The following is a 23,208-nucleotide window of genomic DNA, read 5'->3' on the forward strand; positions in this document are numbered from 1 at the left end:
AAAACGCAAATCAACTACATTCTAATAAGGCGCCGACATTCTACCACCGTTCCTGATTGCACAGCCGTTCCCTATGAGACCATCGCACGTTAACATTGGCCGTTGATTGTTGTCTTGCAATTCAAGCCACCGATAAAACAGGTTGACGAACACACTGACCTGTCGCCCATTAAATGTTGGCTATTTCGTGAGAAGAAAGAAGAAATGATCTCACTTACGCGATTACGAACCATTACGAATGTAGAAGAATCGTGGAACCAAATTAAAGACACGATTCACAAAGTGGCCTATGCACCCCTTGGGGCTACCTAGCCAGGTAAGTGGTTCATCTTCCGAGATAGTTGGTTTCGAAATGACGATGTTGAAATGAAGGTCCGTGAAAAGAATCGCAGGATATCGAACATTTATGTTGGGTTAATGACAAGAAGGATACTTTGCTTACCGACTGTCGAGCCGTGACAGATAGATGGAATATTTCGAGCCAATTTCAACTGAGAAATTTATTCATCCTCCACTTCCACAATCATCTCGGTGAGGAAGACGGGGCAGCAACTCTATCGGCCGAACCAAAACCAAGTGGCCAAGGAGATCCTCAATGATGGTGGCATCGGGAGACGCTGTATCACATTAGGTTGCCGGCCGTGATGAAGTAGGCGAATGCTCCAAAAGCCTTATTAGGCTGATCAGACCCGAGTCTGCACGGGACTCACCTGAAGCGGCAATAGGTCACGAAGCCTTACCAGGGGTATACTGGTACCATGGGAACCGGGATAGCCGCTAAATTCGTATAGTTCAGGAGAATTCCAATTGTATGTGCGTTCAGCTCGGTCGTCGCGGTTGTCCCCCTAATGAGAGCTTCATGGGGGTTGTGGTTACGTTCAAGTGAACAGAGATCTTCGGGCCTCGCCGTGGTATTGCATTTCAACACGGGAGCCATACTCCTTAGTTCCGTAGAGATTTAGGTAGGTGTTGCACCCACCGGTATGGATGCTGAGCCATAAACTGGATATAGACTGGTAGCGTTGTAGCTTGTCACAGCGGGGCTCTGATTGTGGTTACAAAATCAATCCATGTTTTAAGACGACCATGGGATTAAGTCTCCGAGACAGGTACCCACATAAACCATGGAGACAAGACTGTCAGCGCTACTGAAGCCACGGAAAAAATATAACACATGAAATCGAGGAAACCCACAGGACCTGACGATTCTGTATATGAGCTCTGGAAAGTGAAGAGCTGGGACCCAAAACGGTGGCTTAGTGAATTCTTCAGTCGAGTTATTGAGAAAGGTAAAGCACATCTGACTGTCAAAAAAAGCCACAGTTCCAATATGGAGAAGGAAAGGTAATCCAGCAGAATGTTTATATTAGCGTCCGATTCGGTTGCTTTCCCATGTCATGAAAATTTTTGAACACATTCTTGACAACCGTATTCGCGACATCGTTCAAATGATCTTGAAGCAGATCGAGTTTGTCAAGAACTGCGGAACTGTTGACGCAATACACACTGCGCGGTTATTCATGAAGAAACACCATGAGAAACATCGCCCTCTTTAGATTTCATTTCTGGATCAGGAGAATGTAACATGAACTCATCTGATATGCTCTACGATAACATTTAGTGCCAGAAGAACTCGTGCACTCTTGCTCTCCCACGACCCAAAAAGTAAAGTTTGAAGAGTGGCGGGTGTATCAAAACCACCGGACAAAGGCTGAAGAAACAGAAGATGTCTTGGAACTCCTAAGGTACCTACCACAATCGAATGGTAGGACGAGCAACTAGCTAGGCAGAGGAGTAAGGGGAAATGCTTTAAGTAGTTCTGTTCGGACGTAACTGCCCCCCACGCAAATTAGAGCCTAGTAGGGAAGTCCCTGGCTGCGATTGCTGCTTCAACCTATCTACTTACACTTACAAAAGCAGAAGGTCTATTATGTCGATGAAGGTCCCAAGGAGCATGTTGTCTCCGCAGGTTTTCCACAGAACTCTGCACTGGGCGGGTTACTTTGGAACCGCGCCTATTTCTGGCAGGCACGCTACAACCCTTCGCAACCAGTTGAAACCAAGGGGTTTTAGCGAGAGAACTCGCTTTGAGGTTATTCCGCCGCAGCGGGAAACTGACCGACGTCAAATTAGATGCGATGCTCACACTTCGTTTCAGCGCCTTTAACTCTTTGGAAAAAGATTGTGGAAGATCTAAGGAGACTGTCTTAGGCTTGTCTCCAACATCCAGTGTGAAAGCGAGCTTCCCACACACGAGAACCTTATAGAGGCCCTCGTGTAATGGCTGCAGCAGCTTCTAGGTGGCATAGCATAATAGTTCTTTAAGGACGCGGTGCGACTTCCCCTTAAGAGAATAGTATATGGCATCGGTACTCACCAGAACACGAGTGCAGACTTCGCACTCTCTAAGGGTATTTCCCATTGGATGCACGTGACGAGATGGCGTTCATCTCTCTTATCGAGGACCATGTCGCCGGAGAGTCGTGGGTTATCCCCGTACACCAGATCAGCAGGGTTGGCAGGAAACTCTTTGCGAACGGCTCTTTGGAACAGGTTGTTTTCCAAGCTCCTCGAAGGGAACAGATTCGGATTACATTCCCTGGACTATTGTTATTGCGGCTGCAACATCAAAATGCGGAATCCACTCTCGAAAGCGAACCTCAGCACATAATTGTGATGTAATGTCCTTTACAGGTATTGTCTGGGTTCCTCGCAGCAGATAAAGGAAGGTGAGCTGAAGATAATGAAATTTGTATTTGGAGTCCAACCGCAGACTCTGAAGAACTGCGAGCTGGACCGATTGCCGAAAACCACAGCGTCAGCGACTAGGTTGTCCGAAGTAAACTGGCTAATAAAGGTTAAGCGCCGAAAGTGATGAGGAACGCTTTGTCCATAAGTCAAAAGTTAGTGGTTTATGGTCCGTGAACAAGGTGAATAGCCACCCCCTAAAGGAAAATCGGAAGCATTTGATGCTGGCGCTCTTATTCCATTGACCAGGATTCAACTGCTTCCAGAAGACACTCAACGGCTATCAGCTTTGATTTACAATCAGACCAAAAACAATGCCTACTGCGATATCTGAGGCAAAGACAGCTACGATTTTTGAGGACGTTGGAATGGAAAGAGTGTTGTTGATCGAGCAGGTTGAAATTTTCCCTGACGACCTAAGAGAGGTTGTTGGGTCTATCAGGGACAAACGTTGCATACCCGCCAACAGTCCATAGTAACGTAGGAAGGAGGCGGAAGGACCAAGACTCCCGCCGGTGCCTGGCAGAAGGTTGCGCATAATAAGGGGGCCGTATACTGTTAGGTGACGTATTGCTATACAACGGAGTTCGATGTAGACAGCGTTGGGTGGCTACCCGACCGCCCATTCCGTGAGATAGATGTCGAAACTGCCTGCCTGTCGTCACGAACGCATAGCTTCAACGCCCACGGTAAAAGTGGCTATATTGACCGTAAGAGCAGTCATTTCCGCATTTTGACGCCAACTGTTCCCTGCGATACTTGAGTGATCACGAGCTGCCGTCGGGGTACGCTGGTACAAAGGCTTCAGGAACTCCATGCCAGCCTTTTCCCCACCACGACCACACAACCAGCAATAGTCTAAATTTTAAGAATAAGCAGCAATACACCACGCTCACCGCTTCTGGCAGTTAAAGTGCGAGATCCCACTATAAATCTCCTTGCGCCAAACTACGACGGTCACCTACTGAAACAGTAGAAAGGCCCATTGTCCCAACGGTAAAAGCGCATGAAAGTGACAAACGGAGTGACACCGTAGAGGCTAAGAGTCCTGGCGACCAAAAAGGAGACACGTCATCAAATTTGCGTTTGGGAAATCGGCTACGAGAAACGATGGTAAATTCCAAGCTACATGACACCCCTTTTTCCGGAAAAAAATATGGCGACCTCTCCAGGCGGAAATGTAAGTCATCTCACCCGAGAGGATGGACTTCATCCGAAAGACAAGAGTAGAGGAAGAAAGGCTACTCGAGAAGTGGGGTGATCGGAGTGGTCCTACGGAAAATGAAGGTTATTACCATCGTCCGGCAAAACATCTCCATGGATGTCAAAAATGGCATAATGGAGATGGAAGAACTGCTGGAACTTATTGCGAAACTCCTGGATGACAGCCGAATAGGAGCTGAGGAGAAACCATATTGCTAGTGCGACCTCTAATTGCGCAAAACGCAGTGTCTCAGCCCGACAGAGGAGGGAACAAAAAATCGTCAAAAGGAGGCGAGTGGAAAACTGTGAGGAACTGCCAACGAGAGCGTCGAAAACAGGAGAAAATTCAGCAACAACAACCTAAGTTGAATAGCGAAAGCAGGGGCTCCACAGTAGCAAAGTCGAAGTCGACTACGATGTCAGCGCCAAAGAAAAAAAAGACGGGGCAAATCACGATGAGAGACCATTCTCCATTAAGCTGAACGAGTCAACCCGGTTGACCCTCGGGGCTCAAACGTAAAGTTGCGCTGTACAACTCGGGTGCCGTACCCCTTAGTTGCGGCAGAGGTGTTAAATAGGCCTTGCATCCACTGGTATGAATGCTGAGCCTGCACTCAGTATAAAACAGTACCGCTGTGCCGCCATGGCGGGGCTCTGATTGTGGTCTTAAAATCAATCCGCATCCGAATAGGACCGTGGGATTATGCCTACACGGCAGGTACTCATGTTAAACCCACAGGACTATCATTAAGCTGAACGAAGCGAGATCTTTTGGGGAAGTTCTTCGAGAGGCCTGCAACAACCAAAGACACTGGAGTCGATGTTAAATCTATCCGGCGGACTCGAACTGGCGATATACTTGTAGACCTTGGGTCGAAGACTGAAAAGAAGAGTACGTTCTGCGAGACAGTCCAGAGATTTCTGTGTCCAGCCTAAAACCCATTCGCACCCTTGAAATACACCCCCAAATTAGGCTCCATCTGCCATAAGCCGATAAGCATATTTATCCCTAAATGTGGAACCAAGAAGACTAAACACAGGAAATTCATGCTCCGGCACTTTGTTCGAAATTGATTGGAGAGAAAAAATCATGGCGCATGTTCGAACTTTATGTTTATGGCTTGCCACATGCGGTGAGGAAACACACAAAAGAAAACCATCTAGGCACCATTCGAATGGTACTAGTTTGTATTTTATAAGTTGTAAAAATCCATATCAGTGCTACATAATAACTCCGGAGATAGAGGACGCTATTTTTCAAATATTTTGAATCATTCGCTAATAAAAAAAACACCCTTTCTATTTTTCTACAAAACAATTTTCCCAGTGTACTTCCAATTTGTTTATCTTCAAACTTATAATTTTACTAAATACTCTTTTCTTTTTTGATAATTTCCTTTTCCTTTTCCTTCTCCTTGTCTTTTTCTTTTTCTTTCTCCTTATCTTTTTCCTTTTCTTTTTTCACATCACTTGATGTAGTCGCTGTCTCGCCCAAGAACCAAGGATCTTCTTCAATTCCATCGATTGTTATCCGCACTTTTAAGGGTGCAATAATTTTTGTAATGAGATGTTTGCACATTGAACTAACAGAAGGATCACGCGGGAAAACCACTTTGTTTTGTACTTGCTGGAAGGAAGAAGCAGAAAATATTGGAGAAGTTAGTTTACCATGAAAATGGATGTGATGCTCATTGGTAGTTACTTTGACGAGGTGAGCATAGGTGGAGCCATCGAAAGGAAGCCGCCCGAAAACCATTGCGAAGAGAACTACTCCAGATGCCCAAATATCTGAATATTGTGGTTGGTATGGTATTCCTTTGAGGACCTCAGGGCTTGCGTAGGCATAGCTGCCACAGTAAGTTTCCGACAAGGGAATATTGGTCCCATTGGGTTTCATATTGCCACGAGCGAAACCGAAGTCTATTAATTTGATGTTGTAATTCTTATCGAAAAGCAGATTTTCACACTTTATATCCCTGAAAGAAAAACAAATCATTCCAATTGGTCATAAACTGGCCCAAATTACACGCAGCAGGTGGTTTCATCCCTCCACCTTTGGGAGAAAATTTCCCCCTCCTCCCAAAATCGCAGACTCCACCAAGTGGATGTTTAATATATTTCACGGCATACATATACAATGGCTGGTCTTATATGATCAGTATTTAATCAGTCCATCAAAAATGGGCTGATAAAACATCAGCTGATCAGATTGACGTGTTTAGTATAAACAAGACGACAAAAAACCATTTTTGTTGCATTTATTTGAAGGTCTTAATGATTCGGAAGTCATGCTTCGATTAATAACGCAATGACAGCTGCACTCACTCAACTTGTCATCAGTCCAGTCAAACTGTCAGATTTTATTTAAAAATTTAAATTTCCATCAATCATTGCCATACTTTAGACGATCAGTTTCCCATAATTTTGTCATTTTGATTGACACCAGACTGATAAAATACTGATGGCGTAAGACCAGCCCTACACTGTCAACTTCGTACCGAGACTAAACTGCTTCTGGTGTAACCACGCCTCATGTTCAATGGTTAGATAATTATGGATTGTGGATAACCAGATTGTAGTCCGATTGTATTGTGGGTCATTGAAATTCATTTGACTCACCTATGAACAACCCCTTGATTGTGGCAATAATCCAGGACAGCTATCAGTTGTCTGAAATACTTCCTCGCCCTGTTCTCATCTAAATAACCCTCTTTTCGAATTAGGTCCAACAGTGATCCATTTTCTGCAAACTGCATAATAATATATACTCTACGCGAGGTTAGTTCTTCGCTCTAATAAGGACATTATGGACCTCACCTGTGGGTTGTTTCTATACTTTGATAGTAGCGAATTAGGTTCTCATGTCGCAATCCCTTAACCACGTCTATTTCACGGGGCATAAATTTCTTTAAATACTCCGCAGGTGCCTTTACTTTTGATATGATCTTCACAGCTACCGGGCACTTGTATTCCTCCGAGTACGCGACCTTAACCTTGGCATAGGTCCCGGTACCGATTTGCTTTCCAATTGTGTAGCCATGGTCCTCGAGCACAGTTTTCTTTATAACTGCGGATGTTGTTACGGGCTTGGGTTTGACAGTGTCCTCGGACGCGGCCTTTTGTTTCTCGTCGGTATGCTGAGTGGCAGCTAGAAGGCGGAGATAGATACCTTACTCCCCCACATATACTGAGGTGAACTTGAAAAATATGGTCCTTTGGTACTTACGATCTATGGCGGGCGCTGGAGGTTGAGCAGCTGCATCCATTAAATTTGTACTAATTTGGTGGCCAATATTGGCAATGGAATGTTTTATAAATACCAGCGTAGATTCATGCAATCATTTTGTGTAAAAAGTTTGCATATCGAGATAAATTTGGTGCTTCTAATTTTTCAGTAGATTTTGAGATCAAACTGGTGTTTCCATTTGCGGGTCGGAAATAAATTCAATTCAGAATGAGTGCAATAAATACAAAAAATTTTTATGGAGCTTATAAGCAAATGACATGTGATAAAATATGAGCTGAAAGTCAGGAAAGCGGAAATCCAAGGTAACTGAGAGAAGTACTTTAGGTTAATTTTCTTTATATGTCCAAGGGAGTAAGATGCAGACAGAACATTATGGACGATGGCATCAATGTGGAGAGTAAGTTGACACTTTGTTACCCCAAATGGAAAGGTGGTCCTAAGGTGTACCAGGACTTGGCATGTTATTTTCGAAGGGACCTAATATAATAACCTACTAATTTTCAGCAGGACCAGGGAGGCAGGGTGTGTCTCCTATGGTCCTAACGCTCATTTTGGTTAGGTTGAGATAATCCTGCGTAGGCTTCGGTTCATATGGACACATAAACATCCTGGACTACTCTATTCCTGGTAGGATAGTTCCCTAAACTGTTCTTTCTCCTTCTTAAGTGTCATGACCGTGAAATCCTCCATAGTTCCTCAAAGAGGTGCTGGTAATTTTTGCCCCCTTATTTGTTAGCTCATCTACTGCTCCATTGCCTTCTATCTAAATACGCCCAGAACTCAGAGTATGAAGACCTTATAACACAGGCTGAACGCGTTCAGTTTAGGAAGGCAATCCCATACCTGGTTCCTATAGTTCCTTTGGAGGTGGGAGTGGACATCCCTATGGTTTTTAAACAAAGAATCCTGATCACGGATGCAAAGTATTTATTCCTTGATCTAAAAATTTGTGTACCTGCTCCTTCTGCTGTAGGGAACCCATCAGTATACCAAGTTATCATTTACTGGTTCAAACAGTAAATCTTGAACATACTCTCCCAGCCCACCTTCTTGCTTATTCGCGCCTCAAAATTAATGTTCACAAAGATACCGCCTGGAAAGAATGTCGATCTTTTGTTTTGTTTGTGAGTAGTGTAGGTGAATGCGTTTACAAACAGAGTGTTGGACTCCCACAGCAGTACGCTGTCGGACTACCAACTTAACACCTCCCTGTCATCAGAGAACTAGCCTGGAACCGTTTGACACACTACTTCGGGCTACCCCTCCCACTCTCCCGGCTTTGGGAGCCTTCAAGTCAGGGAATCCCTTTCAGCAACTGGAGGGGAGGAATGGAGTTTTTAGTTCAGGGAACCCCTTGCCATCCGATCCCTCCTATCTTTCACAAGAGAAAAGGGTGTGTCCAACGTCGTCCGCCACTCCATTGCAGAACACGCAATCAAGAGATCGTGCCGTCCCAATCCTGCGCAGGTAAGACTGAAAACCTCCATGCCCGCTTAGAATTTGGGTAAGGAACTAATCAGTCTCACCGTGCGTTCAGTTCAGCCATGGATCTAGATTGTCGATGAGCCACGCAGTCCATCTGCTTCCTGGCTCATTTTGCTAAAAGAGTTGCCACTCGGTAAGGGTGCGTTGACGTCTTTCATGGGCAAGCACCTCTCTTAAGTTTTCGCTCTTATGGCGATAGATGGCTTTGTGCTCCTTAGCAAGGAGGGCAAAAAGAGTTACTCCCGCGATCATCATCATGGCCGGTTTGGAAATACTGCGATAAGCAGACTCCACTTGCAAAGCTCCCTGTCTCTGCACTTGAACAAGGTGCTTACCATGCACCTTCTTGTCAAGAGCATCAGCCCATACCTCCGTGCCATAGAGCAGAACCGACTGCGTTGCTCCTAAAAGGAGACGTCTCCTAGTAGATACAGGACCCCCAACATTCGCCATTAGTTGACTCAAGGCCGCGACTCCAGCTGCAGCCCTGTCCGCTGCTGCTTTGATTTGCTCGAAGAAGCTCACCTTCGAGTCGAGCATTAAACCAAGGTATTTAACCACTGGTTTTGACTCTATAGTCAACTCGCCGGTCGATAAGGGACGCAGGGTCGGGATTCTCTTTCCGGTCAAGATAACTACTTCGGTTTTTTCAGTGACCTCCATAACAGCATCGACTGTCGATCTCCTGTTCTGAACCCAAACTGCCCTGGGGATAAGTCCCCGACAGCGCGAATCACTTCAGGGAGTCTATTCTTTGAGCTTCTCGAGCACTTTTCTAGCGGTCGATATGCAGGCGGGAGCTCCGGGTCTCCTTTTTCCCTTGCTGATCAACGCAAGTCTGGCCCCCTCCTAGCGACAAGGAAAAATGCCCTCCTTCAAGCAAGCGTTGATGCTTGATCAAGTCTGGCCGTTGGCGGAACGCCAGTTTGTAAACTTGCGCCGGGACGACATCAGGACCTGGTGAGAACCGCTTCTTCGAGCTCTCTCATTGCGAAAGGGGGACAATCCTCGACGCTTTCTGCGCTATTGACATCAACCCGTATAGGATGTCTGGGGAACAATGTCCGTAGAATGCGTTCCATCTGGTCGGTACTTAGTATGCATGGCTTCCGCAGAGTCCCCATTTACCGGGTGACAAGCTTATAGCCAAGTCCCCACGGGTCCTCATTCACCTCGTTGACAAGGTTCCACCAGCCGCCAGCTTTGCTTTTATTTATCGCGCTGCGGAGCCTCCTTTTGCTGATCTATATTGTGCCTTTATGACGCATGCCAGCTCGTGGGCGTGTAAACGTTGTGCCAAACGGCCGAGCTTGTGACACTCTCTCCGTAAGTCGGCAATTTCTGCTATCCACCAGTACATAGAAGGCTTGTCGCGGCTGGGGCCCCTCCGGGACATGTACGCCATCGTTATAAGCAGGTTCGTCACTGAATTTACACACTGAATTTGAACATGAAGTCGAACGTTGTCCCGAACCCAGGTGGCAGCGGTACCCGATAAGTCGAGGTGCCATGAAGCATTTACCCCCGCAGCAAACTGCGCTAGCAGCTGGTGAGCGGTTGCAATCCAGTGCATGTCAATTTGACTCGCATGTTACTGCGGATCATGTCATAAGCGCTCTAGCTCTTTCCGATTCCGCTCTAAAGATTTGACACCGTCCCCGATCCCACAGCGTGTGTGACGCTCTCACCAGACGCGCCACGATCCCTGCAGAGAAAGCAATTTTCGCATTCATTGCAGGTCTTCGCTTGGGGACCTATCTGGCCGCAACTTCGGCATGCTGTCCTCCTGCCCGGTACCTTGCAAATTGTTGACGTGTGTCCATAGCCCAGATCCCTGTAGCACTTGGTGGGAACTATTCGCATTCGTAACCTGCGTACTACCCATCCAATTTTGATTTTCCCGCTACTAAGGAATTTCCTCGCATATTGCGCTCCTTGCATTGGTTACGTCTGGACATTCATGCTTCATCGCCTTCCCCACTTCGACTTTTTCTATGAGGCAGTCAAGATTTCCGGATTTTTAGAGAGTACATACCCCTTCACAGAACGTACTCTTGCTAGTCGTCTTCGGGCCCAGTTCGATGAGGGCTCCGCCACCCCTCGTTTTCCGTATGGAAGACACCTCTGCTCCGTTGCCTTCGGGTTTCATCCTGTAGCGGAATGTCTTGCATTCCGTCGGCTTAATGAACAGAGCCGACGGTGTTTGATAAAGTCTCCTTCAGGCACGTCGTCCTCTTTCCGCTTTTTCCCAAGATCACTTTGCAGTGGGCCATCTGCGGTCCGTTTGATGCAAGCAGCGTTCTGAGCGGGGAGTGTAGTTGTTTCTGTTTTCCAATCATCTTCCGCTGTTCTCCATGTTTGCCTGTGGAAAGAGCTGCAACCCAATATTTTCTCCAGTTCCATAAGCCCGTTTTCGACGCCTTTGTGTAGTTGTTTCTGTTTTCCAATCATCTTCCGCTGTTCTCCATGTTTGCCTGTGGAAAGAGCTGCAACCCAATATTCCTTGATAAGCCTTTCCTCTTCGGCTCTAACTAAGACAGTCAACTGCTCTTCTACTCGGTTCGTGTTGGAAGCCACCTGGCCAGGACTAGCGATCCTGACTAGGTTTTTTTTCTGAAAAGAGGCACTACAAACTATTGGAATTGCTGCCCCCGCGCCGCTTGGTAAGGCTTCCTCTTTATTTGAACGTCCTGGTGTCACATTGGGTATGTTAGGTATGTGCAAGGGAGCGGACTGCAATAGTCAGGAAAGGGTGTAACCTCGGGGACACAGCCCCTGTCCCAGTTACCTGAAGCCTGACCTACACTTAGCTGATTCCGGAATTTACGAACAAATCAGCGCTCGCTCGGGCAACGCGGCCTACTAATACCGGTTCAATGCACACTACCCGACCAAGGTCCTGAAGGGGCTGATAAAGATCACAACTATAACCACCTTGGCAGAGCTCGGCTTACATCACCACATCGACGGCTCCGGGGACTCCCAGTGTGTCCCGATGTATATCGGTCATTCGCGGTTCGCTCTTCACCGAGACGCTTTCTTAAGGCTACTACCTAGGACGCAGGTACACTACCAGCTAAGGTGTCAGAACTACTTACTCGGGCACCTCGGACACGGATGGTAAGCAACCCATTAAAGGTCGCTGACGACCAAGGAAGCGTCTCATTATCTGCAATTCAAGATACCGCCTGGAAAAAATGTCGATCTTTTTTCGGTTTAGGCAGTTCTCGGTTCACTGTTTGCCCCGGACATTCGGAAGATTGTCCCTTCCATGAGCCTCACGCGAGTGCTCGCACGAGAAAAAAGCAAACGTTTTCTAGAAAGTACAATTTATTGTAAATATCCATGTGTGTGATTTTTGGACATTGCCCAGCTCGGGCTACCAGAATGTAAGCGGAGCGTCCGCTAAGGACGAATGATGAAAAGAGAAGAAGAAAAGCAAAGGAAACTGCACGCGGCTACTACATTTGCTCGCGTGGGCGCCGTAAAATCGCTGCAAATATGCTGACAAAGCACACATGGTTCGGCAGGGGTGCTACAAGTCATCAAAACGCTGCTGTTTTTAGTCAATGGTCGACAAATACAGCATCCATCGCGCGGATAGCTTTTTCGTATCCATGTAATATCCTGTAAAATGTGCTCCACTAAACGATTTCCGCATTTGTGGCCTTTTTTGGCTCCCAGAGCAAAGTGCGTCTTCGGAGCTTGTACGACCCATTTTAAATTCACAAAACCACCTTCAGCTTCAGTTATATCATTCTAAATACTAGGCAGGTAATAAGCCTACAACGGCAGGATAACAGCAAGACGAACATCACAAACCATAAGAAACTAGTAATCGAACCTGCGGCAACAAGGACTAAAGGTTGCCATTCCCCAAAATTATCGTATCGTATTCTCTTCTCTTTTTAAGAAGAAAAATTTGATGATATTAAAAATATTGAATTAGGAGTATGATCTGCTATTTTTATGGGTATTTTTCGTCGATTGTTTTTCAGTTCATACTCCTAATTTTATTGTAAAATTTATTCGTTAAAAATAAATTTGTTTTTTTTTTTCTTAAAAAGAATCATTCATTTCAATTCTATCAAAAATTCGAATTTTGCACTGCATTATCAGATACACGCTGTGCTGTGCTTCTCAAACTTCCCTATTTACATTCAAAACAATCAAACGTCAACACGACATTTCGAACAATTCGAAGAATTTACTCAGAAGTTTATGAAAATGGCCGCCGTCTAATCATGTCGTCCGTTTAAGAGTCTGTTGTTTGTTTTTCAGTTTCTGTGTGTGAAATTCCGTGAAAAATATGATTAAAACAATGGACAGTAATACGTTTTCGTACGCTACTATCTCCTCGCACGGTAGTGATGCATTTGTGATGCCAGGTGAGTGTTAAAATCGTCGTGGAAATTGGGTGCGCGATAGTGGTTTATTGGTGTTTGCCTGTCAGATGACAGTCGACAGGTTGTTTGGGTGTTGTTTACTAAGCGATTTGTTGAGCCAATTTACACCCTCGCATCTGCGGGCAAAATGATTCGTGCAATTCGTTGACTTAGATTCGATGCAAATTGGACAGGAAGCTCATCGCGGAGCCTATTGTATGGAAATGGTGTGTCCGCCGTTCATTCCAAGTGAGTGAAAGTGTTGTTGGGTTGGAGCGCTTGCAGCAAGTCGGTTGCTCGCCTCCTCTCCCGACACAGACCTGATGCTGCTCACGAGATGCTCGTGGACCTGAAATGTGTGTCAATCGCCTGAAATGCGAGCTGCATTAGCATTCTAAAGTGGCCCCAAATAGCAGGAGGAGAAACGTTCTTGACGCGCCAAAGTCTAGTGCTGTGTGCCCAAAACCCAACCGAAAACGTACAAAGCGGTACAATTGAGCATTTCCGGCAGTCCCCCGTGCATGTCGTGAATTAGTAATTGCAATGACGGTCGTGTGGCACGCAATGCCTCCACTGCCCTAGCCCAATTGCTTTGTTTCGTAATTCGCGCTAGTCCGACTCCAATTGCTTTGCTGTGCAGAAATAAGATCTCCCAATCCATCCGCGCTTGAGTAGTTCACTAACGAAAGACTGTGTTTTCTTGGTTTTGTTACAGATCTTACGCCCGAGCAGCAGAAACTTCTCATCGAGCTGCGGAAAAGAAAGCAAGAACTGCTATTGGAAATACAGGTGAGTCAACGATTCCTACTGTAAATCGCTTACTATTACGCTAATGCGCGAGATAACATGCTAAGCGGACCGTTGCGGTGGTCCGGAGCGCCAATGCCCAGTGGCACTATCGTCCGAGGCCAGTCATGACTGCGGTCCACCGAAACCCGTTCTTTTACGTATCAATTCACGAAGAATTCCACATCGTGCTGAGCCGTTCGCTTCGCCTCGAATTCAGGGAATAGCTGCTGGGTTTGCGTCAATTTTAAATTAAAATCGTGTTGCTCATCCGATTTCCCATCGAAATTCCCCTCGAGCAACGCAACTGGTTCTGGCAGCGAAGGACACACGAAGCGCCTCCTTTTCACTTTTGGCCCGAACCGTGTGGACAAGCGGATTATCCATTCAAATTTATGCTTTACCGATAACTTCGCTATTAACTCAGCGTCCGCTCGCCAGTGCCTGGTCTGATTGAATTCATCTGAAAGCTCGAGGCGATCGCTGGAATGCGCCGGGCCCATCTCCAATTCAATAAGCTAATTAGAAACAGATGAAACCGCGTCGAATTGTTTAAAAACTTTCGAAAAAGACCTGAGCCATAAATTACCCATTCTTTTACAAATAAATGGCCTCCTGCCAAATATTTGTATGCTTTTTCCATTTCATTAAAAACGTGTAAAATACGCGATAGCGTGCGGTGATGGGGCATCGTGGGCAAGCGATATGAGGTCCGGGGTCCGTGAATAATTGAGGGAATTGCCGAGATTTTTCTATTTTTGATTTTTCGATGAAATGTTTATTTATCGCTTCGAGAAAAAATTTGCATTTTGCAATTTCCACGCGTGAGATGTGAAGTAAACAAACAAAGGTGGAAATAGAATGAAGTCGACCAGGACCAGCGCTTTGGAATCGGAGTTGTGTGTAGGTGGTTGGAATTTTCACAGAAAAACGCAAATTATTCTTAGGCAATTGGCAGCAAAGTCACGAGAAATTCCGGAGTTAGAATGCACGATCTCTGAGGGTTTATGCCAATTAAAGTGTTTATTGGAGAGGTGAACCAATTGGGAGCTATGATTGGGTCGGGAAATGTGTTTTGCTCATGGTCGAAAAGGGGGACAACCAGAATGATGTGGCTATGTTATGGCAGATCCATAGCTTTTCCTTCAGTTAGAGTAAACGCAAAGTGAGTGAGTAGCTGCTCATGATGCTAGCACTTTATACATTTTTTGAATGTTTTGTGTGAAAAAATCTCATTTAATTCGGTTTACTGTCTTTTCTTTTTAGGTTTTGTGTAAACACAAAACCTTATTAAAATCGGTTTACTGTCTGTCCGTCACACGCATTTTTCTCGGAGACGGTTGTAGCGATTGACACTAAATTTGGTAGAAAGGTGGGAACTGTGAACGCTCACGCATACAGTGAATTACATCCTTTTACGTTGAATTTAAGGGGGGGGGGGGGGGTCCCCATACATGCAAAAGGGGGGGTGTAAATTTTTTTTTTATCAAATATAGTCATGTGGGGTATCAAATGAAAGGTCTCGGTTAGTACTTTTCGAAGCCGGTCTTAGTTTTGACATTTGGTGGAAAGGTGGGGAGTGCGGGGGATTGAAAGTGATCATTCTTTTAAGGGGGCCATTCTCAGAAACTACCAAGCCGAAAAATCTGAAAAAAATCAGGAGGCTGCCACTATATGGTGCCTGGGCTCCGAAATACCTTCCACAGTGATATCTGTACAAATAAAGTTAATAATAGTATATTACTATAATTTTTAATAATTGACTGCGAAACCCCCCTTAAGTTCATACTAGCACGACGAACAATATAGAGTATAACATAGAGCATGATCTTACCAAGTTTGGTGGAAATCGCACCATTACTATCAAAGTTATAATACGTCAAAGTTGTGGCTTCTTCGCAAATTCAAGACTAGGAATGTCAATATCATCCGAAAGTGGATATTCTCACATAATATATGGATATATTACGTGCTACGTACTAAGCAATACACAAAACCTTTCATACCTGAAGCGTCCAGTTTCCGGTTTCCCGACTTGTTTTGTGAATGTAAAGGAAACATTGTCCCTGAATTTTTCCCACTAAAACCACCATCGACCCTAACCCCCTCCCCCCATTTCCCATGGAACTGTGGCGGCACATCGGAGGCAAGAACTATCGACTGCATTGCCGGCAGTGAGAACGTCGGGGGTGTGATTTCACTCCTTTCCTTTCTTCTTTCTTCGCTTCGATCGTCTGGTTGCGCTTCGTTCACTAGCGACACATGTCTCATAAAGACGAAACCGCGGGAGGCGCGATCTCCTCCTGTGACAGGGGTCGCAAACAGGGGGCACTCTTTTGGCGGCGCAATCCGGCGGCATGGTTGGAGACTTAATTTGCGCTCGTATTGGGCTAGTTACGGACGTGTTGGAGGACGGCACCTACGACCGATTAAAGTTGCCGCTCATATGCCGGTTGCCGGTGAGTAAGGAAGCGAAGTTTAATCACTTGCTGAACGAGCTCACGCTGGGTGACTGTATCCCCATCCAGCTGCTTCGATAAATGAGGCAGCTGGCTGGGGATAAGGTCGACTCGGAGCTATTGAAAAAGCATTGAAAAAGTGGACAAAGTCCACGAGATGTACGCACCCCCCGTGGCCGCGGAAGTGTCTAGAGATACATGTCGGGAGGTAGAAGATCTCAAATCGATACAACATTTTATCTGCGCATAATCGTTCACCTGCGATTTGCATATTTGCAAGCAAATATTTTATTGATTCTCGGTTGCATTTTGTTTTCTGAATATGGCGTCCTATTCAATTTATGATATCTTAAGCGCGCAGTGTAACGAGCCTGAATCTGCACGCTCTAAGTTACGTTACCTTACGGCATCAAATGTCTAGGTATTCGTGCAGTATATTTGGAGATTCCAGCAAAGTTTGCCGACAACATATCCTATCGCTGCAACACATGCCACGGCTCCTCGCTGTCAGATGCGATACAGCTGCTTAGTAAACAGTCTGCGAGCTTGGCAGCCATTCAGCGTGCCGTTAAGGCTTCTACTTTGGTACCACAGTCGAATGAAGTCGCTCTACCGTCGGTATCAACTATATTTTTAACTGTTTCAACTTCTCCTTCTGCCAATGATAACTTAACCAAACCCAGCGATTTAACACAATCACTGAATTCCCTCAAAAACGTGAATCGCAACACTGGAGCAGTGCCAAAACCGCCATGATCTATTAATTCGTCGCTATTTGCGTGCTTCCGGCGGGTTAGGAATTCGTTCGACGAGACTTTGACTTCTGAAAAATCGCTTCCTACTGTAAATAACAGTGTAGCCTCAATATCTTCTCTGTCTGTGCACCAGGCCTCTCAATCTGAGTTGATTTCATCTGCAATGCCTCCCTACATCAGGGTTGCTTCAACTGGCTTTCCATCCCTGATTCAGCGGCGCCTATGCGATCAGATACGGGCCACCGAGCCTCCAATCGTGTCTCGCTCCATCGCGCCTTCAACGGGACAATATCCGCAGCCTCTGCAGCAGGTAACGAATCGGAGGACAGCCGCTCCATTTTTTGACATCGTTCCCGCCGCTGCTATATACCCTGGCATTTTCCCCATCCATACCAGCGGCTCCGGGCTAAACTTAGCGTCCCCACATAAACAGCTCTTTATCTCCAGGCTAATGCAACTTCTACGGACGATGTACTTTAGTACATCGCAAAGAGCTACGTTGGTTAACTTTCCCCTCTGTCCTGTGTCAAACTGATAAAAGATAACAACATCGGCCGGGCAATTGCGTCTTTCAAGGTCACTTACCCTCACGAATTTGACGTCCTCACAACCCTTCTTTCTGACCTGAAGGTGTATTCATCAAGCCGTACATGCGCCCCAATTCGCACCCTCGCCGAGCAATGTAACTGGATCCAATTTACTGTCCGTCTGTTTTCTCAGAATGTCAGTGCCATCTGTATCTCCGAGAGCTGGCTGGACGATGCCATTTTAAACTCTGAGCTTCCCAAGAGTACTCTACTTTCCGCCATGACAAGGACCGGGATGTATCTCGTAAGTCCACCGACGGTCCTAATTGCAATAAAAGATACACTCCCCGCCGAATTCATCTTCTCCTCCTCTGGCTTTTCTTTTGACTGTGTTGCTCTTTGTGTCTCCCCGCCCAACTTCCTCCCGGTCATTGTATCTTGTGTATACGTCCCTTGTGCTTGCGCTTCTCACCTGTGTTCGTTGATGCTACGCTTCTGACGTTTTCTCGGCCAGGTGCACTCCTGGCGTATTCATCAATCCATCAGACTCAACGGTAAGCGCCGCTCTTCACCAACGGGTGAACCAAACCGTTGAGCTTCTTCTCGAACCACTCAACCCAGCTCAACGTAACTACAGTGCCTATGATGTGAGGTACTCGCCGCACACCTCTCCATTAAATATTTCCGCTTCTCCCTTGAAGGCAGATCGTTCATCATGTTCACAGACCACAATCGCCTTACTTTCGTGCTTAAACAAAAACCCGACAAAGCGTCTCCCCACCAACTTCGGCAACTGAGTTTCATCATTCAGTTTACTTCCGAAAGCCAACACGTGTCTGGAGTAGATTTGGTGATGAGGATTGCCTCTGTGTTTTCCTCCGTAAATGTCAGACTAGAACTCTCAAGCCAACCCTAAACAGCACTGATCGCTTCGCATGAATATAACTCAGAATCTTCGAGATGCTGTACGACCACGACCAGTGATATGTTGTCGGCGTAACCAACCACCGTTACCAAGGGACCAACCTCCGTTCTTGTAGATAGCTATCGACAATACGAGCGAGTCTGACGGGAATTCCAATGTTTGCTATAATTGGCAGAATCGAATGCATTTCGTGGCCATGCAATATTTGCTGGTACCACCCTTTCCATGAATTGCATTTTTGACAAAGCCAGTAACCAATTTAATGACATCAATGGCTGATCTGGCACTACGGAATTCATACTGTCTATCTAAAATGCTTTCTTGGCTCTCGATAAGCCCCTATAAATCTATTGTAGATAACCCGTTCTACCATTTTCCTCAGTCTCCAGAAGACATGTGGGTCCGTAGGAAGATGGCTCACCTGGAGGTTTACCTGCTTTCGACAGAAATAACATCTGTCGCTTCCTTGCCGCAGAAAATATCGTCTCGAACATACACACAACAACTCGGCGAACATATCCGGTCTGGATTCCACGGCAAGCTTAGGGATCTTATTCGGAACTCCGTCCAAGGCCGGGGCTTTACTCTGTCTATTTTACCTCACAACTTCAGCAACTCCTCTCTGGTGACTGCTGGAAACGGCGTCACATTCAGAGGTCATTGGAAGCTGTCGGTACCCCTCTTTTGCTTGTAGAATAACCCTTGCATGATTTTCAGTAAGAGGATAGAGCACCGTGATCAGCGATAATGAACGGCATGTGAATCGTCCGATAAAGATTCTAAAGGCGCTATCCCACGAATTTAGGTCCGCCTGCAAGCATGACTCCTTAAAGCATTTCCTCTTGCTCCTTTGGATGGCAAGCTATCCGGATGTGATTGATACAAATCTCCTTTCCGAAATGTGTTTACATCATCTTCGTTGACCAGAACTGTATCCAAGTGCCAAAAGTCTCTGATAGGCTACGCTCCCTTGAACTTGTTTCTCTGCTATCCTATTCAAGGGCCTAAGCGTCCAAGCCACCGACAACCTTTGGATTTTGTCCCCTTGTGTCGAAAACAAGACTTTCAGGCATTTCGAAATTGAAATCAGTCAGTATGGTGGCGCGTAGCGGCTGTAAATATATATATCGCCTATTTTCGTGCACACAAAGCCACTGGCTGCCTGATTCACAGTACATTCGATGGTTTGTCGATCGCGCGCTCATATCGACGCTCCGCCAGTCGAATCATAGAGTTGTTATGGACATTATACATAATTATTCTCGCGCCGAAAAGGAAGTGTACTTATAGTCGTTGTAATATTGGAAGACAAGCAGTTTTTATATGCCAAAGGTGGTGTTTTGCAGCGAATTAAAGCACCATTCATTAAAGAATACTTCCCCAATCTATTCATTTTGGTGACTTTGGGGCTCCAATTTAATTGATTCCCCCACCATGCTTGACAGTAACATGTATGTCGCAAGCTTTAAACTCCATATTGGTTTTGTTTAGGCCGGACGACTATAGAAGTTCATTGCTTATAATACTCTGCGCTAAAGTGAAACTATCCGCCCATGAATGTCATGACATCTTTATCCAAAGTCGTATCATGTGTATGATGAATTGGACTACATTCACCGAAACCGCTACTTTATTTTTACGATTTTATCGAAATTTTGACCTATTTCACCAAGTACGACTGGCAGCTTCAACTTTTCGATCATTTTGTCATTCATAAAACGTGATATTGCCAAATATTAACTTCTTAAGATATAGAAAATATAGTGAACGGTAAAGGACCTTTCATTCGATCTCTTAAACTACGTCCTTGATCACTTTTGCAACATGAGGTTTAGGGTCATTGTGAAGCAGTACGGTTTAACTTTGTCGCCCTGGTCTTTTCAGCTAAACTACTTCCTTTACGTAGTGGAGCTGGGCAATTTATAACAGCTTGATGAACACCCTTTTTTTTTTTGCCAATTACCTCCCAGTGCAATATACCCTTCAGGTACCCCAAGCGCAAACCTTTCTTCTTTGGGTGGAGGTCCTATATGACTGTGAGCGTTGGCGTTTCTCCTGGAGCCATGCATTCTTTCCTTTGTTCACATCACGATACAAGAAATAGTGCGTGTTGCTCGGTGGCGAGCAAGATGCTGGGAGGTGATTTGAAAACGTATTTTTTCCTTTTCTTTGCTGAGATCGTGAAGGACCCATGATCCCATCCATGTTTTTCGGGAAATTCGCTATCTGTTTTGCGAACGTCCTCTTGATTTAAAAGTTTGAAAAGGAACGTCAATTTTAATAATAATAATAATAATCGTTGCCGCAACAATACATATTAGATCAGGGCCTTGACGTGTGCTAGAGCACTTCATTCAAGACCGTAACGGTACACTACAGTAGTACAATGTAGGAGGCAATGTGGACAGTATTACGCTCGCTCGAGATTATTACCCTGATTTGACTCAGGTACTCATTCACAGCTGAATCGACTGGTATCCGACGTCAAATCACTACACAAATCCCACTGCCACCAGTGAGATTTGAACCACGACCTTCCGTACTACAGTCTTGTGCTCTAACCAATCAGCTATCTGGAAAAAAGTCGATTTTACCGTTTTTAATTATCCAGCCTGATCCAAAGTATAAGTTGGAGCAGACCAAATGTAAAAAGAATCTTTTTTAAAGATGCAAATGAAGATATTACTGCGAGTAATTGAACAAGATCATGTGTACCACGTAGTATTAAGCTAACGAGCGACAACGACAATTTAGAGCAATACCGGAGGTAGAACGGTTTTTCGATTTGTCAGACAACTTTGTGAGGAAACCCTGTTTTTTGGCCCTTTGGAGGTGACGTCCCATGTAAAGCGTTCGGGGCTAACTGAAGGGTATTAAACCTCTACAGCGAGATTCAGATTGACAAGTATTCCGCTGTAATCCGAGGAGGATCTCTGATCAGATACTCTCTGGTCTCTGATCCTGAAAAATCAATTTTCAGTTAGTAGGGTGATATGAAGGACCTCCTCCCAGTCACCAAAAATCTCCGAGTTGGGGAAATTTGGTGTACTGTCTCTTTTACATATCGATAGGTTTGTGTCAAAGAGAGGCACACTTTTGTCGTTGATTTACAAATACCCAAAGAGTGTGTGTCTCGCATTGGCATCGCAGCCTCTCAACAGGTAGACTTTCCTCAATGCGATGGTAGACTTTACTTGTTATATAGTAAGTCTTTCGGTGGTGCTGATGGATCGTTACCCAGGTGAATCGATAAGATATACACGTTTTCCGCTTCCGATTGCTCCAATTTGACCACGAATATGCCGCTGGAATTCAAATTCGGACACAGAAAAAGATGCAGTTTCTTCGTGTCGAGGACCCATGCTCTAGCTCATTACTTACACGTTTATTGCAATGGAGTAGGTTCTTCATAAACTTTACACAGCAATCGGCAGCTTTCAGCGGCTTTTCTCTTCCAATTAATACAAAAAAAGTACAGCTTCCCGCAAATTCCATTTTGTTGGCTCACAATTTGACATATTTGAAGCACAAAAAAGTAAACAAAATGGCATATACTGCGATCTGAAGTATGATGATGACGCTTCGTCATGAAGTTGTCTCCAGTACAGTTTGACGATTTAGTAAGATGAAGTGGAGTTTATCTCATTTCCTCTAATTTTGTAGAAGTTAGACTGCTAGTATGGCCACACCAGTTGCAGAGGTTTCCTCCCGTCTTTGACATTCCCAGGCCAGTATTTCAGAGGATGTCCCTAAAAAGGTTTTGTATGGTCAACGAGGAAGAGAGAGGGAGGGAACCTCAGGGGCTGCGACTCAATCACGATCTGAGGCAAAAGAAACCATGATCGAGATTGTGATCCGTCTCGATCGCGGCGTTCAGGTCCGGAGACTTAGGTCTCCACGCGCGGTCGAACTGTTTTTTTTTTATTTTTCAGTTTTAGCTCACGTTCTAGTATTTTTTTCGTTAGGTCGTTGCGAATTCCTGCTGTCTAGAATTCCTTGTGTTATCTCATAATTCGGTAACAGTGACGTGTCAGGTATCAGTTTTGTCGTCTCTTCCTTCCTTTGCAAAGAACCCTAATGGCTCGCAACATGTTTGGTGCTTGCCCTATATATACTCTGGTCGCTGAACTGTCCTCCCTTAAGCAGCATGAACAACGATATTTTCAGATCAGCACTCCATTCTTTAAGGGTTTTAAACGGATTGATCTCTTGTCTGTTCTCTCACCCTTGGTAATATTCTGCATCAGAGGGAATTTGAAGTTTACAGCAGGATGCGATAAGGCTGCATTACATCGTCGATACTATTCCTATCTGTAATCGGTGATGTTCTTGCAGCTGCCTTTTCCAGAGGTCGTAGACGGTTTCAATAGACTATGATGTCTTTCATCGAACATCTTGACTAGGCTGCTGATATCTGTTTCTTTTCACCTCGAGTCTTGGGCCGTGGCCAAATGCCTCTGGACCTACAAATAAAACCAAGGTTCTTGGTCTGATGGTTCATTGCACCCTTCCTATCTATATTAATGTGTAAAGCGTTAAAAGCATTGATGATGTTGGTGGCGTTGTTTTTGTTGATGGTGGTACAAAACACGATGTTACTCTCTCTACTTAGTTACAAAACAGCACTCCTTCCACCTCCTTGTCTTAAATCTGGAACTGCAAATAACCCAACACCAGCATTATGTTCA

General features: G+C 45.3%; 2 protein-coding genes across 4 annotated transcripts in view; one reads left to right on the top strand and one right to left on the bottom strand.

Annotated features, from left to right (window-relative positions):
- Positions 1–5,254: 5,254 nt before the first annotated feature.
- On the bottom strand, positions 5,255–7,487 carry LOC119651797 (testis-specific serine/threonine-protein kinase 3-like). 2 transcript variants are annotated; one of them, XM_038055580.1, is made up of 5 exons: positions 7,178–7,487; positions 6,769–7,120; positions 6,571–6,720; positions 5,654–5,927; positions 5,255–5,578 (listed from the first exon to the last, which is right to left on the bottom strand). In XM_038055580.1, exons 1-5 carry the CDS (start codon positions 7,215–7,217, stop codon positions 5,318–5,320), a joined length of 1,077 nt encoding a protein of 358 aa, XP_037911508.1. In that variant the 5' UTR covers positions 7,218–7,487; the 3' UTR covers positions 5,255–5,317. The 2 variants fall into 2 exon arrangements, with proteins under 2 accessions (XP_037911508.1, XP_037911509.1); XM_038055581.1 differs by having other exon boundaries at positions 6,769–7,099; positions 7,178–7,486.
- A 5,399-nt stretch (positions 7,488–12,886) lies between these two features.
- Positions 12,887–23,208, top strand: part of LOC119650848 (cytohesin-1) — a 102,381-nt gene continuing 92,059 nt past the window's right edge. Inside the window, exons 1-2 of one of the 2 annotated variants that reach the window (XM_038053994.1) lie at positions 12,887–13,071; positions 13,784–13,857. In XM_038053994.1, the coding sequence (XP_037909922.1) occupies positions 12,993–13,071; positions 13,784–13,857 (153 nt within the window). In that variant the 5' untranslated portion in view covers positions 12,887–12,992. Of the gene's footprint in view, positions 13,072–13,116; positions 13,318–13,783; positions 13,858–23,208 lie in introns of those variants that run through there. The other variant, XM_038053995.1, reaches the window with a different exon arrangement.

The sequence above is a fragment of the Hermetia illucens genome, chromosome 3 (assembly GCF_905115235.1).
Source record: "Hermetia illucens chromosome 3, iHerIll2.2.curated.20191125, whole genome shotgun sequence".
In the NCBI taxonomy this organism is placed as follows: domain Eukaryota; kingdom Metazoa; phylum Arthropoda; class Insecta; order Diptera; family Stratiomyidae; genus Hermetia; species Hermetia illucens.

Bases quoted from the DNA above. Each gene is read 5' to 3' on its own strand.
- LOC119651797 (XM_038055580.1), bottom strand. From the start codon at position 7,217: ATGGATGCAGCTGCTCAACCTCCAGCGCCCGCCATAGATC. The intron at 6,721-6,768 runs GTGAGGTCCATA...AACCTCGCGTAG, and splicing joins AGTATAGAAACAACCCACAG to AGTATATATTATTATGCAGT. The intron at 5,928-6,570 runs GTGAGTCAAATG...TTTTTCTTTCAG, and splicing joins AATCAAGGGGTTGTTCATAG to GGATATAAAGTGTGAAAATC.